The sequence below is a fragment of the Euprymna scolopes genome, chromosome 2 (assembly GCF_053919585.1).
Source record: "Euprymna scolopes isolate OS-2025 chromosome 2, ASM5391958v1, whole genome shotgun sequence".
Lineage (NCBI taxonomy): Eukaryota > Metazoa > Mollusca > Cephalopoda > Sepiida > Sepiolidae > Euprymna > Euprymna scolopes.
In genome coordinates this window covers 140,519,511-140,539,613 of record NC_136483.1, presented here as the reverse complement: position 1 = coordinate 140,539,613, position 20,103 = coordinate 140,519,511, and the positions used below count along the sequence as shown (strand labels likewise).

At 34.3% G+C, this 20,103-nt stretch overlaps 1 protein-coding gene across 1 annotated transcript in view; it reads right to left on the bottom strand.

Moving 5' to 3' along the window:
• LOC145296748 (uncharacterized) overlaps positions 1-14,740 on the bottom strand; it is an 89,109-nt gene extending 74,369 nt beyond the window's left edge. Inside the window, exon 1 of the mRNA XM_080142784.1 lies at positions 13,956-14,740. Coding sequence (XP_079998910.1) covers positions 13,956-14,137 — 182 coding nt within the window. The 5' untranslated portion in view covers positions 14,138-14,740. The remainder of the gene's footprint in view (positions 1-13,955) is intronic.
• Positions 14,741-20,103: the final 5,363 nt, after the last annotated feature.

The window sequence follows — 20,103 nt, the reverse complement described above, 5'->3', positions numbered from 1 at the left end:
GAGATTACATCGATTGAAACGTTGTAAGAAAAAAACTCGAGATGAGAAAAGTGGTCAGAATGATCTAAATAATAGCAATTATCAATCTAAAAAAATTCAGAAATATAACGATAACTGAAATTTATAATTTTCTAACAGGATAGGCTTATTTATAAAAACTTAAGTTGTCATTCTTCCTTAACCTTTTTACTTGTTTATAAAGATTGTGACTATTTGTCCAATGAAGTCTTCATTTCAGCATTTCACATGCATGATGCATCTGGGCAGGAGCTGCTCGGCGCGCCCTATCCAACCTTGATAGAGTTCAAAACAGGCTTCAAAATCTAATGAGTAGGTAATGCCCTTTTCTCTTCTCTGAAACCTTTTTCCATACAGAAGAGACGTTGCGAGCCTTTCTATACTCCATCATTATTTTCATGGCAAGTGCTCATTTGAGCTCCAATTTATGGTCCCTCTCTTACCAAACTTTCACAAAAAAAAAAAAAAAAAAAAAAACATTCAACTAGCTGCAACTATTAACAATTTTCCCCATTTTTCTATCTGTGCTTAAATCTAAACATAGATTCCATGAACAAAGCTTCTTTCCTAAAACTGCCTGGCTATGGAACACTGTTTCACTGGGCTGCTTCCCAGCCGATTACAATATGATAGTCTTCAAGTCCAATGTAAACAGGTTCTTGTTGAGCCGTCCCCTTAAATATTCCAAATTCTATCCAATCTAGACCATTAATCATTACTACACTAACATCTTACATTTATTAACCCTTATCCTTGACTGGCCTTTGGGCCTTGATAAGTGGTGACTTTTGTTAAAAAGGAAAAAAAAAAAAAACTCACTATAAGTTTCAGTTTTTAATGCTATTTTTTTATTTTTACTAAAACATGGTTTAAGTAAAAAATAAGTCGTTCTGAGAGTATGGCGAAACTGAGGCAATTGTCATCAACTAGGTTCCCAATACCACATACACCGCTGTGCAGCAAACTTACAGTTTGAAGGCAAGTAAGATAGTGTTGGTCGCAAAACGTTTTAAGAGTGTAGTGGTTGATGTTTACACATCAACGTACTAAATGCAAAAATGCATTTGTACACGTATCATCTGAGCATACATTATCCTGAATAAAACAAGCTGAGCACGCATGGTCATCCTCCAGAAATGAAAAATTTACTTTCACCATGACTACTGTTTTATTTTCAAACAAAAAAATTTATTGGTTATTGAGAAAAATGTGAACAAACAAACAGACAAACGATTTTTTGTCAATTTTACCCATATAATGGTCCCTAGGGGACGGTAACTAAAGTTATCCTGGAAAATCTATTCTGGCAAAAATTTACTTTCACCATGACTAATGTTTATGCAAAATTTTCTAAAAATTCAAGGCGTGGTTATTGAGAAAAGTGAAAACAAACGAACGGGAGTGAATTACTAGATCCAATTCCTACTTTGTCAAGAGACCAATAAATAATTATATTTTAGACCAATCAGAAAACTCTCAATTTATTTGAAATGGTCTTTTTAGGAATGACCTAAACCCTTTAAACGCCATATTTTTTTTTCAATAAAGTGGGGCCCAATCGACCTGAATCTGCAGATTGGTGTCGCTTGATGCCTTACTATGGGCGCTTATCTCTGCAACATTTCTCTCCATTCACAAACACAAATATTAATGAACACACACAACTCATCACATTATTGGCTGTCAATCTATATAAATTTTATTCACCGAAATATATCCAATCCATCTTGCTGAAATATTTTACGAATACAATAACAAAAGAATATTGACTCTTAAAAACAACTTTCCATGAATTATAATTTATAAAAATAAGCAGATAAGTTTTGAATGATTTTCCTGAACCCTGAAACTCACGGCTCAGCTAATGAACCCCTTTGTTTTTACAAGAACTTAAAAAATATTTAAACATTCTATGTTCTCCTATTGCTGTAAATCTTCAATTTTAAACATATATAAATGATCTCTTTTGTGAATATATGCCTTCTTAACTCATTTTGTTTTGTTTACCGTATGACAATGTCTTCTCGCATTTGATTATAAACCCTGAAAATCTTTTCACTGAAAATATTTCTCTGAATCCGGCTCATCCTAAAAATACTTATCTCCTTACAAAACACCTTAAAGTATAAACTGAAAACTGGCGCAAACACATTCCTAAACACTAATGACCGCCTCCCCAAAACTGGTGATCAAAACCCCCATAAGAGATTCAACTCTAGCCTTTCTCTTCTGTCTCTCAATATGCTTGGGAATGATAAGGCCACTCTCTCCTTCCAGTCAGTCAACAGGTTTTGGATTGAGTGGTTGGGATGCTTCATGAAGAAGACTCAACTAAAACATAACTAGCGCAGGTGGCAGAGGCTTTAGCGAACAATTCTTAAAATAATTAAGAGACTTAAAATATTTTAAAGGGAGAAATTTTCAAAAACTGTTTGAATGCATATTAGTTGAAGACAACAACATCCCTTTGTGACATCATCTTTATATGATGTCACAAAAAAGGATTTGCCAGCATCTTGGAACTTTAAGTGAAGTGGAGGACATCACTTTTTTTGTGACATCATCCAGTGTGGCCAGAGAAATTAATAAGCAAAGATAATAAACAAAATATATTACAAAATTAGCCAAAGATCCACCCCAGCATGGATACTGGAATGGAAACAGCAGGTATCTAAAGATTCATGAAGGGATTCCATCCCCTCTTTGCATAAAATTAAAATGAAACTAACTATAATTAACATTACCCGTGTTTACACATAGAAACTGTTTTAAAATTCACAATTACCAATTAATTAGTTTTCGAATTTACTCTACATAAACCAGAGTGAGAAAATAATTTGGTGACAAACACTGTTTATTTGCAAATAACTTATTTTTTATGTGAATCATTCCAGACAAAGCATGAAACCACCTGACGTAGAGAGAAAGAAAGAAAGATGATTAAGTTGCATGATAACAAAAATGGAGATGATTTCAAAACAAGATAATTGTTGCAATATTTTGGATTCTAATGGGGTATGATCCCACACAGTCGGACGATTCTATTTATAAACGATGCTGCTAAGAACTGACGAATCAAATTAATTCACGTTCTGCTACCAACCAATCAGAAACCAGAATTGCTTCATAAATATTAAACCTTTTCTGGAGCAATTTCACATGTTCTTTTCCCGGGTTTCGACCCAGTAAGAATATTTTGTTCTGTGGAACTGTCTACTACAAACAAGTCACCTCCCAGGACTTGTGTGTAACAGCGAACCATCTGAAACTGTTCTGAAACTCAAAATGGCTTACACTTCTAGAATAATCTTTTGACTGGTGGGCAATAAGAGAATATTCTTTTCATTGTTTTGACTCGAGTATAAATCCGACAGTTAATCAATTGAAAACCACATCACTATCTAAAAACATAAGATGTTAACTGATATAAACTCGAGTCAAAATAATGAAAAGAATATTCTCTTGGCATAGCCCTAGTGATAAATTCAATGGCAAAATAGTATTCAATCCACAGACTAGCAAGAAGATAAGCTCTTCAAGACAAGAAAAGAAGGGATTACAAGGCTCGCTAATGAAAAAAGTCTACCTTTAACTTCCTGAGATCAAAGTGTGGTATCTGTACAAGTACCTGTTCACCGAGTATGGTTCTGGGTTCTTTTGGAACCTACCATGATTAGGGTAGTCTCTTAGCTCATTGAGTAAGTCCCGTCTCCCCCCTTTATTTTTTCAGTAATAGAGATCCAGCAAGATGCCCACTCTATAATCCCCTTGCTGTTTGATCTCCCTAAATAGTATTTATCTTGAAAAGACACCAGTCACTTCCAACCTCCACCCCTATTTCTTTTTAAGACCCACTCAGAGACTGACATGCGAATTTTCGGTGCTAAAAAAAATTATAAACTGAACAAAAATTATAAACTGTGAACTGTGAACAATTGGGAGAGTCTTATTAATCTGACCTTGATTTTATTTTTTGTGTTTTGGTTTTTGTTGCTATCTCATAACCCATCCTTTTCCAGGAAATTATAAACATCTTTGGTAAATAAAATTGATTTTAAAAGAATTGGGTAAATTTTAAGTGGAGTAGTCCATAAAATAAATGTAGCATCGTGGTGGTTGATGAAGTGAATGTCATCAACAAAAGATAAAAGAATGAAAAAAAAAAAAAAGGTCAAAATGCGTCCGGTTAAAAATAGAATGCACACAATGACTAACAACCCTCTCTCGTTGTTACATACACTTTTTTGATGACCTTATACCTTACTTGTAAGTAAAATTGAATTAAGAAATTAAATTATTTGTATTGATCAGACTATTGTTCTCATCTTGAGTGTTGTTTATGTAACGTTTCAAAACAACAACCAACATGCCAGAGGACAGTCAAAGGCTAAGCCGACCGAAACGTTGCACAAATAATGTTCAAGATGAGAACAATAGTTTGATCAATACAAGTAATATAAACATCTCAAAAATTCAGAAAAAAAAATATCCAGAACTTTAAGAAATTAAAGTTCAAGAAACCTTGTCTAATTGATGTCTAACGACTATGGATCAAGTTTAATGCAAATCTGAAATATTTGCATTTTCAAATGGAATATTATGATACCTAAAAACCACTTAAATAAACTGAAAATTTGAGAATATTCATTAGTTTATGTTAATAAGAATTGTTAAAAATTTCGGTGCTAGTGCACTTATTGATCCGCACTACTTTTTAAATAGTATTTTCAAATTTAATTAAAGTTTTATGATCCGTTTTTATTAAATTGTAAGGTAAAAGTATGGAATAAGTACAAAACACCCTTTCCTCCCCATGTTAAGAATAGCTTTCTAAATAACATCATTTCAGCACAGATCAATAAGTGCACTAGTACCAAAATTTCACAAGAACTCACATGTATCTGGATTCTTATAATTGAGTGGAAACCATTCTTTATTCTCTTTGCATAATCTAAATTATAGTCTACATTATCCACTTTTACGTTTATAAGCGGTGTTTAAGATACCTAACTTTAATAAAGATATACATAAGACACATACAGAGAGAGAGAGAGAGAGAGAGAGAGAGGGTGAGTTAGAAGTAACCGAGTGTTCAAAAAATTTTTATTTGAAATGTTTAAAATTTATTGATATCAAGCTTTTCAAAAGGTGCAAACAGTTATTTCTAACAGCCTACTATGAAGGAAAAAAAGAGAGAGAAATGAAGACCAAAAATAAGAGCATAGATCACAACAAGCAGATCATATGGGAATAAATCAATATTTCGTCATATGCGAATTCCTTCACATACGCCTGTAGATTATAGATGTTAATCATTATTTCGAACTATCGCTGGTCTTTATCAAAAAATGTATTTGTTGATAAAAATTAATTAAATATACAACTTTAATGAAAAACAAGACACATTTTGGATTTAAGGAATTCCATTTAAAAAAAAATAGTTTTACAAATATTCACTTTCGGTTTTTATTATAAAATTTAATTGTTTGAACTCAAAAATCATCCTCTGATGAGACCGATTAAGCATATTCTTTGTTTTGCTGATAAACAAAAGCAAATTGTGATTTAATATGGACAAAACAGCTGTTTAAGAAAAAAATGTTTTACCAGGACTCGGATCCATACACACACACACACACACACACACACACACACATTATGTATATATGATATAATATATATATATTCATTCATTCAAGTGGTGTCTTGCTTGGTACAGGCATTGACAGCTATGACTTTCCATCTATCTTTCTCACTCAAAGCATTCATGAATTCATTGTTGTTCATTATTCAGAACCCCATTCACGCTATTTCTCAAAAGTGTTTGATGTATTGCTATAGCATTCTTTGCAGTTGTACAGACAGTAGGTTGCAGTTTCTTTATCTGAGCAGAATGTACATAATATAAAGTAATATTATATATATATATATATATATATATATATATATATATATATATATACATACATACACACACTTTCAGTATTTGTACCGATGTTCAATGTGTGATTAAAGCTTAGTACAGTAGAACCCTGAGATACGATATTAACCATTTCCGGGGTTGGGATCATAAGGTGAAATCGCCATATGCCGGGGCCTAAGTAAAATTTTATACAGTACATATAAAAAGTTAGTAACAAAATACAGTATACAATTTTTGTATATCAATTTTATAGAGTACATTATGTATACAATCAAATAAAATTATAAATAACATCGTAAGGCAGGACAAATATAACCAGCAGCCGAAAAAAAACAAAAAAAAACACGTATCCTGGGTCTACCATATCCCCAGGCTTCTACTGTAGTATCAAAATATATTTAAGGTAAGTAAGCTATACAAAAACGTTCATGTTTCATTCTCAGAGGAAATCAATTAGCCTAGTGATTTCCTCCAAGAATGAAACATGAACGTTTCTGTTTAACGTACTTGCTATAATAGGATAACCCAGGACATTAGGCACCACCTTTTTCGCTGACTATTTTTCATCTTCATAAAAGTTAATTTTACAAAGTTTTTGACTAGCACGGACAAAATATATTTATATTTTGTTGAAACAAATAATTGATTTGTGTTCAGAGAAGAATATATATTTTGTTGAATATTTTGAAAACTCAGGTTAGCTTTGCAAAAATTCCAATCACCTGATGCAATAGGCACCATCTCTCAAGGCACCGAGGATATTGTGTGCAACAATAAGCGTATATTATTGCATACAGTATGAAGCTGGAGATGAGGGTCTTGGAGTGGGAGTAATGCAAACACTTCAAAATCTGCTTAAGTGACGGGAGGCTGTCTTTTGAATGTGACCATTTGTGCATTGCAAGGACAAATGCCTGAGCAACTGAATACAGCTTTGACGATCTCTGGCTTGAAAGATTTATCTATGTAGGTCATAAGAATCATGGGAAAATCCTTCTTTCACATTGGTCTGATGTAAGGTCAGGAAAACTTGAGAACTAGTGCAGAAGTGAATCCGCAGCCTCATCCTGCACCAGCTTGATGCACTCACTGTTTTAGTTCCTAACATGTTTGTTGATATGGATTTCATCAGACCTTATACTGAGCAATGACTTTTTGTTGATTTTAAAATATTGATTGACTTGCATTTTCCTTCTTCATGACCTCATATCCTCTGAATGGCTCAGACTACCTTCCACCCTCAAACAAATTTTTAAGGGGGCATTAAACACCTGCATACTCAAGTATTATTATCAGTAAATGTTGACTTGTTATTTCAAATTTCTAGTTTTATATAACTTCCTGAACAATAAAAAATCAAACTGAATTAATATAATCAGGTTTCTCCTTTACATCAGTGCAATGGATATAATATGATTATGATATGATATTAATGATGAAAAATACAGAGATGAGGCATTAAACAGCATTTTTTTCCAAAGATCAAAATATGTTTTTAACAAATAAATTACACACTATTTACATGCATAAATGAGTAAACGAGTGGCAATAGAAAGCAAATAACAAAACTGTACAAAAATTATGTTTTCTCAATAATTAAATCATTCCTCTCTGATAGGTTTATAAGAGTAGTGGTTGATGGGCAGAAATCTGAGACCTACAGTATTAATGCTGGAGTCCCCCAGGGGTCCATCCTGGGCCCAACTCTCTTCTTGGTCTACATCAATGATCTCCCAAAACACATACTAAATTCATTCATTGACATCTATGCTAATGACACGACCATCTACGGCAACACATCAAAGGCCATAAATGACAAAGCTCTCTCTGATTCTCTCTCCTCTGATCTTGAGCACATCGTTCAGTGGAGGAAGAGATGGCTGGTTACTTTTAATGCATCTAAAACCAAGCTCCTAACTTTACATCATCAACGCTCTGTTCCTCATCTAGCATCAATTGAAATGGATGGCTCTCGTCTTGAGGAGGTTCATGTTTTGACAAGCTTCTGAGTTTGACCTTTACTCCTGATCTGAAATGGAACACGTATATAAAGTTTGTTGCCCGGGCCGCTGGGAAAATGGTAGGATCCTTCTACCGCTCCAGAAGATATCTCACTACTGATGCAATTCTCTATCTCTATAAAAGCCAAGTACATCCAAAGAGTGAGTACTGCTGCCACATCTGGGCTGGAGCTTCAAAAAACAGCCTATCCTGCCTGACAAAGTACAAAATAGACTTTGTGGCTTAGTGGCGGATGCTCTCTTCTCTTCCCTGCAACCTCTCTCCCACAGAAGAGACGTTGCAAGCCTGTCTTTGTTTTATCGTTATTTCCATGGCAAGTGCTCGTCCGAGCTCAAATTTCTGGTCCCCCCTCTCCAATCTTTCATGATAAACACCAGTCTAGCTAAAACCACTGTCAGTAATTTTCCCCACTCTTTATCTGTGCCTAAATCAAAATGTAGATTCCATGAACATAGCTTTTTGCACGCCTGTGGAATTCTCTTCCGTTTGCCTGTTTCCCACCTGACTACAACTTGGACATCTTCAAGTCCAACATAAACAAATTCCTGATTAATCGCCCCCTTAAGATGCTTTATCAAATCTCCAATACTAACTATTACTACAATATTATCCCATTGATTATTGTACACAAAATAACCCTTATCCTCGAGTGGCTTACGGGCCTTGATAAGTGGTGATCCCCGATGTAAAAAAAGAAAAAAAAAAAAATTATGGCAAGTGTAATTTTGTAGCAGATTTAAAAATGTGTGTGGAAATAATGATCACATCTAATAAGCTATAGAGGAAGACCACCATAACACATTTTAAAGCTCTGAAAAGTGAAAACTTGAATTAAAATGTAAAAAAAAAAAAAAAAAAAAAAAATGACACTTTACTTGATGCTTCGGAAACACAAGAACAGTTTGCAAGTTCAGTGATTTGACAGAAAAGCAAAGCTTTGTGGAGTCGTCTTTCTGGAGTAAAGTTATTAAATCAGTTTCAAAATGGCTGCAGTGTTATATAGTTATTATTAGTAGTATTAGACGATACCACTTGTGCGCGTATGTTATGTGAGTTCTTATTAGTAAAGATATGAGTCTTAGTGAGAGTTCTTGTCTTATTACATATGATGTTGTATCTTAGAGAGAGAGATGTTGTTGTAAGAGAGATTGTTCGTTTATAACTATTCCTATATTTTAAATGTTCATTACTTAAACGTGTAGATATGAAGAAATCTCTTAGAATGATGAGATAGTGTTCAGACAGTCTTAGTGTAGATTTGATGTAGATTCACATTGTGGATATGAGATGTAGAGACGTGTATGTAATGACATTTTATAACACAGACATATAATAACAATACAATTTACCTTTTTGTAGAAATCACAAACACAAAGATGAGCTTTATCACAAAACACATGATGAATTTATTTCTTCACGACCGGTCGTGATTTCCTCATTAAGAATTCAAAGTTTCACATTTTAGTTTCTGAAGTGACGTCTCGCTTCAGACGTCCGCCTGTCTCTGAGTTTTCTCACTGACCGTCTCCCCGACCAACTAACTCTCACTTCCTATATTGAGAAATCCATGCATCCCGGCCACGTGAGCAAAATTCACGTGTTTCAACATGCGCGACTTTGCACGTTTCCGACATTGATTTCCCAATAACCTATTTTTTCTTGTGTTGTTTCCACAAAGGAATTCAACCTACATATCTAATTTATTTAACCCATATTTTATTATCCACATTCTTTTAACAATTGAATAGTTTATTTATTATTTATTTCATCCGAATTAACAATTTACTGGACATTCCATTTAAACCTATTGTTCTTTAAAACTTATGTCCAGGGTTCGATTTCTGCTTTCTCTTATTTTCATTTTAACTAATCTCTCTATTTTTATACTTACATGAACAGGGGACAGCCCTTATCATCTAACAGCAGATCTGGAAGGAAAACAGCTTGGCATAAAACGACTACGTTTGGTTGGCTCATTAAATGCTACACTTGAGAATCAAGGCCTTTGATCAGACAAGCTTGGTGTTTATTACCCCACAAGTGCCCTAGTAATGCTATAGAGGGGTTTATGGAGGATAACTAGTTGCTAGTGCTGCATAACCCAGGTTACTCTATACAGTTTCATACTTTGCAAGAAAATAGAAGCGCAATGTTCATCTATCAATAATCAGAGATTAATATGGACGTTACTTTTTAAAAGATTTTTTTTTAGCAGAATTATTTTATTTAATTCTCACCTTCTATGGTCGAGGTTCTGACAAATGGAGAAGAGTTGGTATTTTCAGAGTTGGAATTCATTTATCAAACACTTATTGGCTAATTGTTGACCTTGAAGTAGTATTTTTTAACTCCTTACATAAAGTGGTTTCATCTCTTGTCCAGATCGATTTGCATATAAAAAAATATCTGCAGCAAAAGTCCTATTACAATTATTTCTAAGCTAATTTATTTCACAACCCCTACTATATTATATATAATATATAATCTTGTATCGAAATAAATAAATGCGATTTGAGGCATTTTATAGATTAGACAACAAAACAAAATAGTGGTTTAACAAAATTATATATATATATATGACAAATAAATGTTACTAAAAGCAAGATAAGTTACTCTTCTACTTATTGGGGTAATTGTGTGTGTGTGTGTGTGTGTGTGTGTGTGTGTGTGTGTGTGTGTGTGTGTGTGTGTTTAAACCTGTTTTGAACTGTTTATTTACTTTGCAACATAAATAGTATTGAATCTTACGTTAGAACAAGAAAAAAATGGCTGACATGAGACAATCATGTGAGCAGTTTCCATAATTTCTCAAAAATTAAACAAAATACTGGTAGAAACCCACCCAATAATTGTCACCGTAACTTTTTCGTTTTGTTGTCCACTGGAAAATGCCCGCGATTTTTTTTTTTTTTTTTCCTATTCCTACGCATATTAACATGTGACTTGTGACACCTAAGATTTTGAAATGGCGTTGTCTGTAATAATTTGCAAACACCCACACTTCCGAATTTGCATATTTACTCATTTTTTAAACCGTTTCTAATAAATTATTATTCGGTACACTTGCATCGGCGAGGGGTGCGTGGAGGGGCAAAAATAGATGTTATTGTTCGTACCTCATGACACCATCCCAACAGGATTATCTTAAACCATTAGGGGAGGGGGAGGGGGAAGTAGCGTAACATCTGTTAGTGTTCTGTTGTGATCATATTATCAGGTTTTAACTCCTTTTTTTGCGGGGATTGATAGTTTGTTCGTCATACCATTTTCTCAGTCATTACCTCCTCCGTTGGAGATCGGTGTAGTATCTGTTCATTCATCATAATATACTCTCAAGCACGTAAAAAATACGATCAGCCTACCATGATGTTTAAAAGTGTGATTGCGATCGGTCTCGGAGATGGTGGCGAGCTCTTTCTCCCAAGCATTATCTTTTTCTGCATAGGGATTGGTTTATAATACTCCACTAGGGAATGCAGGCAACTCCATTATTTTTGTGACCTTACAGAGATCCCCTCGGGAGAGCTAGATCTCTCTACACACACTCTTAAAAACTTCATCTCCGACGTTGTCGCAGTGGGAAGGCTAGTTTGTGTCTAAACAAGTTATCGTTTATCAAGACCAAAGATCACTCGAGGATGAATATCAATTATATTTGGAGAAAGAGTAACTTTTTTTCAACGTCATCTAATTTAAATATGTGTATTTGTACACACCACAGATATGTGAATTGAATTAGATGGTAAAACTACATTTCTTTGCTTCTATATAAGAAAAATAGGCAAAACAGAAGAACGGCCAACTCAATGTCCGCAGTAAACGGTGTCTGATCAGGTTCAGTTCCTGATATTAAACTTCATCCGTGATATAATTTCGGTAAAAGTCTTGTTTTCCCAAATTTATTAATTTATTTATTAAATTGTTACGTGAAAGTATTAAATAGTTAACGAAGCCGGGAAGCCCCTCTATGTTAAAACTGGCTTTCTAAATAACGTTATTATTTCAACACAGTAAAATGCAAAAGAATTAGAAAACCATTCTTAACACAGGGAGGTAGGGAGCTTCATTCAGTACTTATGCAGGATACGGCGGATCATGCTACTTTTTGGATAGGATTTTCAATTTTTACAATATTTTTGTTTATTAAATTGTTAGATGAAAGTACAGAATAGTTACTTCTTCCCATATTTAGAATGAGTTTTTGAATAATAACATTATTTCAGCACGATCCGTATTCTGCTATTTTGTACTTTCACCTAACAAATAAATTAATTAAAATTATTTAAAAATTTGGCAAACCACAGGAGTAAGCGGAAGTCTTTAATATTAGGAACCAATTTGGAGCGGACACCGTTTATTACAGACAGAGTCAGGTGTTCTTCTGGTTGCCCCCCCCCCCAAAAAAAAAATCAGTAAGTAAATAAAAAGTAATAATAATAATGATAATAATATAGAAATAAATAGACTTATTTCAATTCGTACAGAAGTTGAACCTGGACCTGGAACCAATCTGGGTTTTTTTGGGGGGAGGGGGGTATCTGAACCCTAAGGGCATTTTTACTACAAACAACAAAACGATTCTGGAAGCTATATAATCGCTCAAAATCGAAAATTAAACAAATTGAAATGAAATAACTAAAAAATAACGTAATCTTCCAGAATAGCCAGCAAAGCAATTTTTTTTTTAGTTACGAATAAATAGTGTGAAAAAATGTAAATAAATTAAAACACAAAAAACTCAGGTAAAAAAGTAACTTAGCTTGCCTTTGGTAACATTTGTTTATAAATATTACGCCGTAATATTTATATATACCGTAATAATTACGGTAACATTTATTGGATGGGCTGTTTGTTTAATTTTCTATTTTTGAGAGACTATATAGACTCCAAAGATGTGACCCTTTTTTCTTTTTTTTTTCTAGTTCTCACGTAACACTTGACATTACTGAATAAACACTAAAATAAGTTAAAACACTAAAAACTTATCCAGTTTGGTAGAAAAATAACTTATCTGATAATATTTATTTGTTATATTTGTTTTGGGATTTTTATTACTGTACACAGATTCGAAGAAGTTGTTAAAATATATATATATATATATATATATATATATATATATATATATATATATATATATATATATATATATAACAAATGTTATCAAAGGCAAGATATGTTACTTTTCAACTAACTGGATATTTTGTTTAGTGTTTTTAACATGTTTATTCAGCTCGAAAAACATACAGTGTTTACCAATGTATTGGGAAATTTAAAATGGCGTCCGACTCTCTCTTGAACACGATACGTTTAGGAAAATAGGTTAAAAATAAGAAACTATATATAATACTGTTAGAACCCCATCGAATATGTCAGCCCATGTCACGGTAAAATATTGAGCGAGTTTCTAACAGTATTTTGTATAGTTTCTTTTTTATTTTTTAACTCATTTTCCCAAACTTACCGTGTTCAAGAGAGAGTCAATCGCCATTTTAAATTTTCCAATACATCGGTAAACACTATGTTTTTCCAGCTGAATAAACATGTTACATTAAATAAAAACACTAAAAAATATCCAGTTAGGTAGAAAAGTAACTTATCTTGCCTTTGATAACATTTGTTATATATTTGTTTTTTGACAACTTTTTCGAATCTATGTGTACAGTGACAGTGGTGCTAATGCAGAGAGTGATCAGCCAGCACTATTTTTTAAATCGTATTTCCACGTTTAAATTAAAGTTTTATGTTTTCTTTTTATTCAATTGTAAGGTTAAAGTACAGAATAGGTACAAAACACCCTCCCCTCCCAATGTTAAAAATGGCTTTTTAAATAATAACGTTATTATTTCTGCACGATTACCAAAAATTTTTTAAAAAGAAAAAATAAATGCCCCTAAACCTAATCTAAGTGTTGTTTGTTTCGCCAAAAATCGATTTGGTTCAAATTCTGTAGAAGCATCGAATTAATATATATATTAATAAAGAGGATACTTACCAAATTCCACACTGATAACTTTCCTTTTCATTCTGCGAGAGGCCATCCAAAAAGATATCCACTGGGTAACCTCCCGGTTTGATTCCAGTTATTGGTAATTTAGACGATTTCTTCTTATCCGTCCCATTCTCGTTGGAAAACAGTCGCAGAGTGGCATCTAAAAGGGCGATCAGGTCGGACATTTTGCGATTTAGGCTGTTTTGGTTTTTTGAAAACGAAAAAGGATGACTCTTCTTAGAGGATTAAAAAAAAAAATGGCAACTTTTTAAATTGGTTGTTTTGGAAGCTTACAGATTTAAAAGCAAATGAAAAAAAAAATGGTTAAAAGATAGAGAGAGAGAGAAAAGGCACTTGTTTAAGCATAAAGCGTTGATCTCATAAAGATGTTTTGTTTTTGTCTTTTCTAATTTTTTTTTTTACACCATTTTGGAAGACGATTTTTGTTGATGGAAGCCGTTCTTCTAGCCAAACGCCGAAAACGGAATTCCACTTGAAACACGTTTTATAAGGAGAAAGAAGAGGGACGATTGAAGGCCATATACTACTAATGACATCTAGCGGCCGTACATAACATCATTACATAGATTTACCATTAAAAAAGGGCGATAACTCTAATGATACATTATCTTGCAGTTGTATTATCTTTTTGACATAGGAATTTGTCCGAGATTTTTGCTAGCATCAAAATATGCGGCACTCTGCATTACACGAACGGCGCCATTGTTAGGGGGCGATAACTCCAATTTCTTATTGGTAAAATAACACGGCAAATAAATAACAAACAAGATATTTTTCCCGAACACAAAAATATTTGAAAACCAAAACGTTTATTGTATAAGAATGTATCAATATATAATTTACGCTACAACCGAACAGTCCGAACACCGACCACTCTAATTTGTTTTTTTTTTTTTGGGGGGGGGGAGTGTAATCGAGGTCGCTGATAACGAATCTGATAATCAAACCCTTTGAAAATTTACCGTTTGCATGGTATGAACCCCTGGCTCCTGGGACTATTTCCGCAATTTCACCGCTTTCAGTAGTGTTTTCGGTAAATGTTTACTTTAACTACAACCACTGACTAATAATTTTTTTTTTTTTTTTTTTTTTTACGATTTTCGGGGTCGCTGACAACAAATCTGATATTCAAACCCGTTGCAAATTTACCGTTTGCATGGTATTAACCGCTGGGCTGGACCCTCGCACTATTTTGTGCGATATCACCGTATTCGTTAATGCTACGCGTGAGCAGTTCTTATTGAAATGTACGTTTGCACGCACACGCATGTCACGTGACCTGTCATAAGGCGTATGAACACATGGCGGACATTTTAAATGACAGGAAATATTTTTCATAAAATAAAAATAATAGTTTTCGTCTCATTAGTAATTAGATGAAATGGAACTCACATCCTTAACACCTATGTGTGTGTGTGTGTGTGTGTGTGTGTGTGTGTGTATGTAAGAGAGTTATCACTTATCAAAGTCCGAAGGCCACTCGAGGATAAGAGTTTATGAGTATACGGTGATCATTGGGACAACAGCATAGTAATCCTTAATGATTGAAATTTTGGTATAATTTGATTATTTAAGGGGAATGCTTAACAGGAACTTGTTCACATTGAACATGTAGACGACCATATTGTAGTCAGCTGGAAAGCAGGCCAGCAGAACAGAGTTGCACAGACAGTCAGTTATAGGAAAGAAGCTGTATTCATAGAATCTGTGTTTAGATTTTGGCATAGACACAGAAAGTGGAGGAAATTGTTGATAGTGGTTGTATCTAGACGAGTGTTTTCTTGTGAAAGTTTGCCAAGGGGATTTTATTTCTTTCTTTTTTTTTACATAAAGGTCACCACTTATCAAGGCCCAGAAGCCACTTGGGGATAAGGGTTATTGCGTGTACAGTAATCAATGGGATAATATTGTAGTAATCGTTAGTAATGGAGATTTGATAAAGTGTCCTACTTAAGGGGGCGGTTCATCAGGAATTTGTTTATGTTGGACTTGAAGACATCCAAGTTGTAGTCAGGCGGGAAACAGGCAAACGGAAGAGAGTTCCACTTCTAAGAAATAAGCATTGTTCATGAAATCTACGTTTTGATTTAGGCACAGATAAAGAGTGGGGAAAATTACTGACAGTGGTTTCAGCTAGACTGGTGTTTATCGTGAAAGATTGGCGAGGGGGGACCAGAGATTGGAGCTCAGATGAGCACCTGCCATGGAAGTAATGATAAAACAAAAACAGGCTCATAACGTCTCTTCTGTGGGAGAGAGATTGCAGAGAAGAGAAAAGGGCACCCCCCACTAAGCCACAAAGTCTATTTTACAGGATAGGCTGTTTTTAGCAGCTCCTGATTTTAAGTCAATTTTATTTAAACAGTTTCGTTAACATAAAACATGGTCCGAAAAGTATTATGAAAACAGGAATATAAGACAGGTTGAGTTTGCCGACATATATGTACTATAGAAATGGAATTGAGTTTGTGAATTTCATCTTGTCTAGCAAAAGCCATTGCTAGAGAGGAGGAGAAAAATATAAAGTCTTTTCATGTTCACAAGAAAAAGGGTTGGGAGAAGATGGACATTGCCTCTTATGTGGACAGTGTTTTCATCGTCCAATGAAAATATCCTTCCGTGGGTAAGAACATGCCAGTGTGTTCTTATTGAACCATGTGCGATTGGGAGCATGTAAGTAACAAAAGTTCAAAACAGACTTCATAACTTAGTGGGGGGGGGGGCTTTTCTCTTCCCTGTAACCTCTTTCTAACAGAAGAGACGTTACGAGCCTGTCTATGCTTTATCGTTATTTTCATGGCATGTGCTCGTCTGAGCTTCAATCTATGGTCCCCCACTCGCCAAACTTTCACAAAAAATACTCATCTAGCCCAAACCACTATCAATAATTTCCCACACTCTTTATCTGTGCCTAAACCTAAATGTAAATTTCATGAACAAAGCTTCTTTCTTAGAACTGCACGTCTGTGGAACTCTCTTCCGATTGCTTGCTTTCCAGCTGACTACAATCTGATCATCTTCAAGCCCAATGTAAACAAGTTCTTGATGAGCCGTTCCCCTTAAGTAATCCAATTTACAAAATTCCCACTACTTATGTTTACTACACTCTAATTACATTGACTAATGTATACCCATTGACCCTTATCCTCAAGTGACCTCTGGGTCTTGATAAGTGATGATTCCTGTGTAAAAAAAAAGAATTATGTAACTCTATAGCAGGCACGTGGGGAAAACTAATGAGCACATATCTAAGGTAATGGCTGAAACCCTAGAGGAAGGCCTTCAGTCTGTAGTGGAATGGGGTCATAAATGGATGGTAACGTTCAACGCTGCCAAGACAAAGCTTGTTTCTTTTAATAATTACATGAAACCTTACCAACCACCAATAGCTATGGCTAGAGATACTTTACCTGAGAGCACTTCGTTCAAGCTCCTTGGGTTAACGTTCACAGGAAACATGAGTTGGAATAGATACATCGAGATTATTGTTAAGGCTGCTGCAAAGAAAGTGGGCTCTCTCTATCGTGCTAGAAAGTTACTTACGCCTGAAAGCCACCATTCGCCCGTGTATGGAGTACTGCTGTCACATTTAGGCTGATGCATCTGCTACTAGTCTCTCACTCCTGGACAGGGTCCAAAAGAGAGTCGCCAACCTAATAGGTCCCGAACTGTCATCTAAACTTCAGCCCCTGTCCCACCGACGAAATGTTGCATCCTTCTGCCTGTTTTACAAGTATTTTAATGGTGGACGCTCTGACGAAATACAAGCCTTTGTACCTCGTCGACGAAAATACCACCGACAAACTCGTCAAGCAGCAAAGTCCCACCTCTATACAGTTGAGATCCCTAGATGTAAGAAAGCCTTCTACTCTAATAGTTTCTTCACCAGAACTACTAGACTTTGAAACTCCCTTCTGGATTCCTGCTTTCCCAACTGTACTGACATGCAGAAATTCAAGTGTAATGTGAACAGAGATCTTGCTGCTAAACTCTCTATATAGTATCCCTGCAACTTAGGTCTCTGATAGTAGCCCTCTACATCAAAGTGGCAACATGCCTTGTTTGGGGTGAAAATGTAATGAAAAAAAAAAAACTGTTACACACTCATTAATTTTTTCTCAAAATCGAACAAAAATTGTGATTGATTGATTGTTTATACCATTTAAGTAATTCGATTCGCAGAGAGACAACAGATACTTGACTTGTTTTTTGCTAATATCCACCTTTAACTAAAAAAAAAGTCTATTTATATAAAAGATAAAGTTTGTTTCTTGGTTCGACCACATAAATCTGGTTCGCATATATTTAAGGAGAGCAAAACAGAGTCAATTGCAGTTGTGAGTTGGGATGCAAACATTTTACTTGTCGACTCATTCACCAGTTGTTGCTACCCGACACAAACTTCTATCATTGTACCTTACGGAATAAATCGATTCTATATTTTTTATTTGTGTATTGTTTCCCACTGGACAACACAACAGTTTGTTTGTTATAGAAATCGATATGCTAAGAGTCAAAAAATTATAATTAAAGGGCGGAACGATAAAATTGTCGCCCTTGAAAAGACGACATGACTCCATTTCCGTTTGATGAAAACCAATTTTCTTTTTATGTTGCAGATCATCTACTAGTTGGCCAGTTGTGTACAAATTCCAACTATCATGTCTGAGAGTGACACAATGTTGAACGAGCAAGATCGGAGATGCACCGTTGTACAACTCATGCTCTCTACTAATCTAAGTTATGGCAACAGGACCATTGCCAGCACCCTCAAAATGCAAATCTGAATAACAGGGACGTGCGCAGGGTGATGAAAACAAAGTTTCTGGGCACAGCTATGATCTTTGGTGTGGTTTCAAGTGAGAGCCACATCATGCCACCCCAAATCTTCAAAGTCAGCTTGAAAATCAACACTAAAGTGTACCTGGATGCATTGAAAAGTGTGATGATCCCCTGGTGCAATCAGGTGGCTGCTGGCAGACTCTGGGTGTGACAGCAAGACTCTGTGCCGGCTTACGTTCAAAGAGACCCAGTTTCGCTTCAGGAGGATTGCTATGACTTTATACCCTTCTTTCACTGGCATCCCTCCTCCCCCAACCTGAACCCACTGGACTACTTTGTTTACGTCGAGAACATCACTAACATGACCTCCCACAACACCAAAGCCAGCCTGATAACCGCCATCCGTCGAGTATTCACTTAGCTCTCGTTGGAGCTTGTGGAAAAGGCATGTTTCCATTTCCAGACTCGTGTTGAGGTGGTGATGGAGGCTGAAAGCATTGAATAGATAATCAATTTACCTGAATTAATCTTTTCAATAAAAGTTTTTAAATAAAGCTATGGTAGTGTTGTATTCTTGAGGGCGACAATTTTATCTTTCTACGTTGTAGTTTGAATAAAAATTAAATTTTATCTTTCTACGTTGTAGTTTGAATAAAAATCAAATTTTATCTTTCTACTTTGTAGTTTGAATAAAAATTAAATTTTATCTTTCTACGTTGTAGTTTGAATAAAAATCAAATTTTATCTTTCTACGTTGTAGTTTGAATAAAAATCAAATTTTATCTTTCTACGTTGTAGTTTGAATAAAAATCAAATTTTATCTTTCTACTTTGTAGTTTGAATAAAAATTAAATTTTATCTTTCTACGTTGTAGTTTGAATAAAAATTAAATTTTATCTTTCTACGTTGTAGTTTGAATAAAAATCAAATTTTATCTTTCTACGTTGTAGTTTGAATAAAAATCAAATTTTATCTTTCTACGTTGTAGTTTGAATAAAAATCAAATTTTATCTTTCTACGTTGTAGTTTGAATAAAAATTAAATTTTATCTTTCTACGTTGTAGTTTGAATAAAAATCAAATTTTATCTTTCTACTTTGTAGTTTGAATAAAAATTAAATTTTATCTTTCTACGTTGTAGTTTGAATAAAAATTAAATTTTATCTTTCTACGTTGTAGTTTGAATAAAAATTAAATTTTATCTTTCTACGTTGTAGTTTGAATAAAAATTAAATTTTATCTTTCTACGTTGTAGTTTGAATAAAAATCAAATTTTATCTTTCTACTTTGTAGTTTGAATAAAAATCAAATTTTATCTTTCTACGTTGTAGTTTGAATAAAAATCAAAT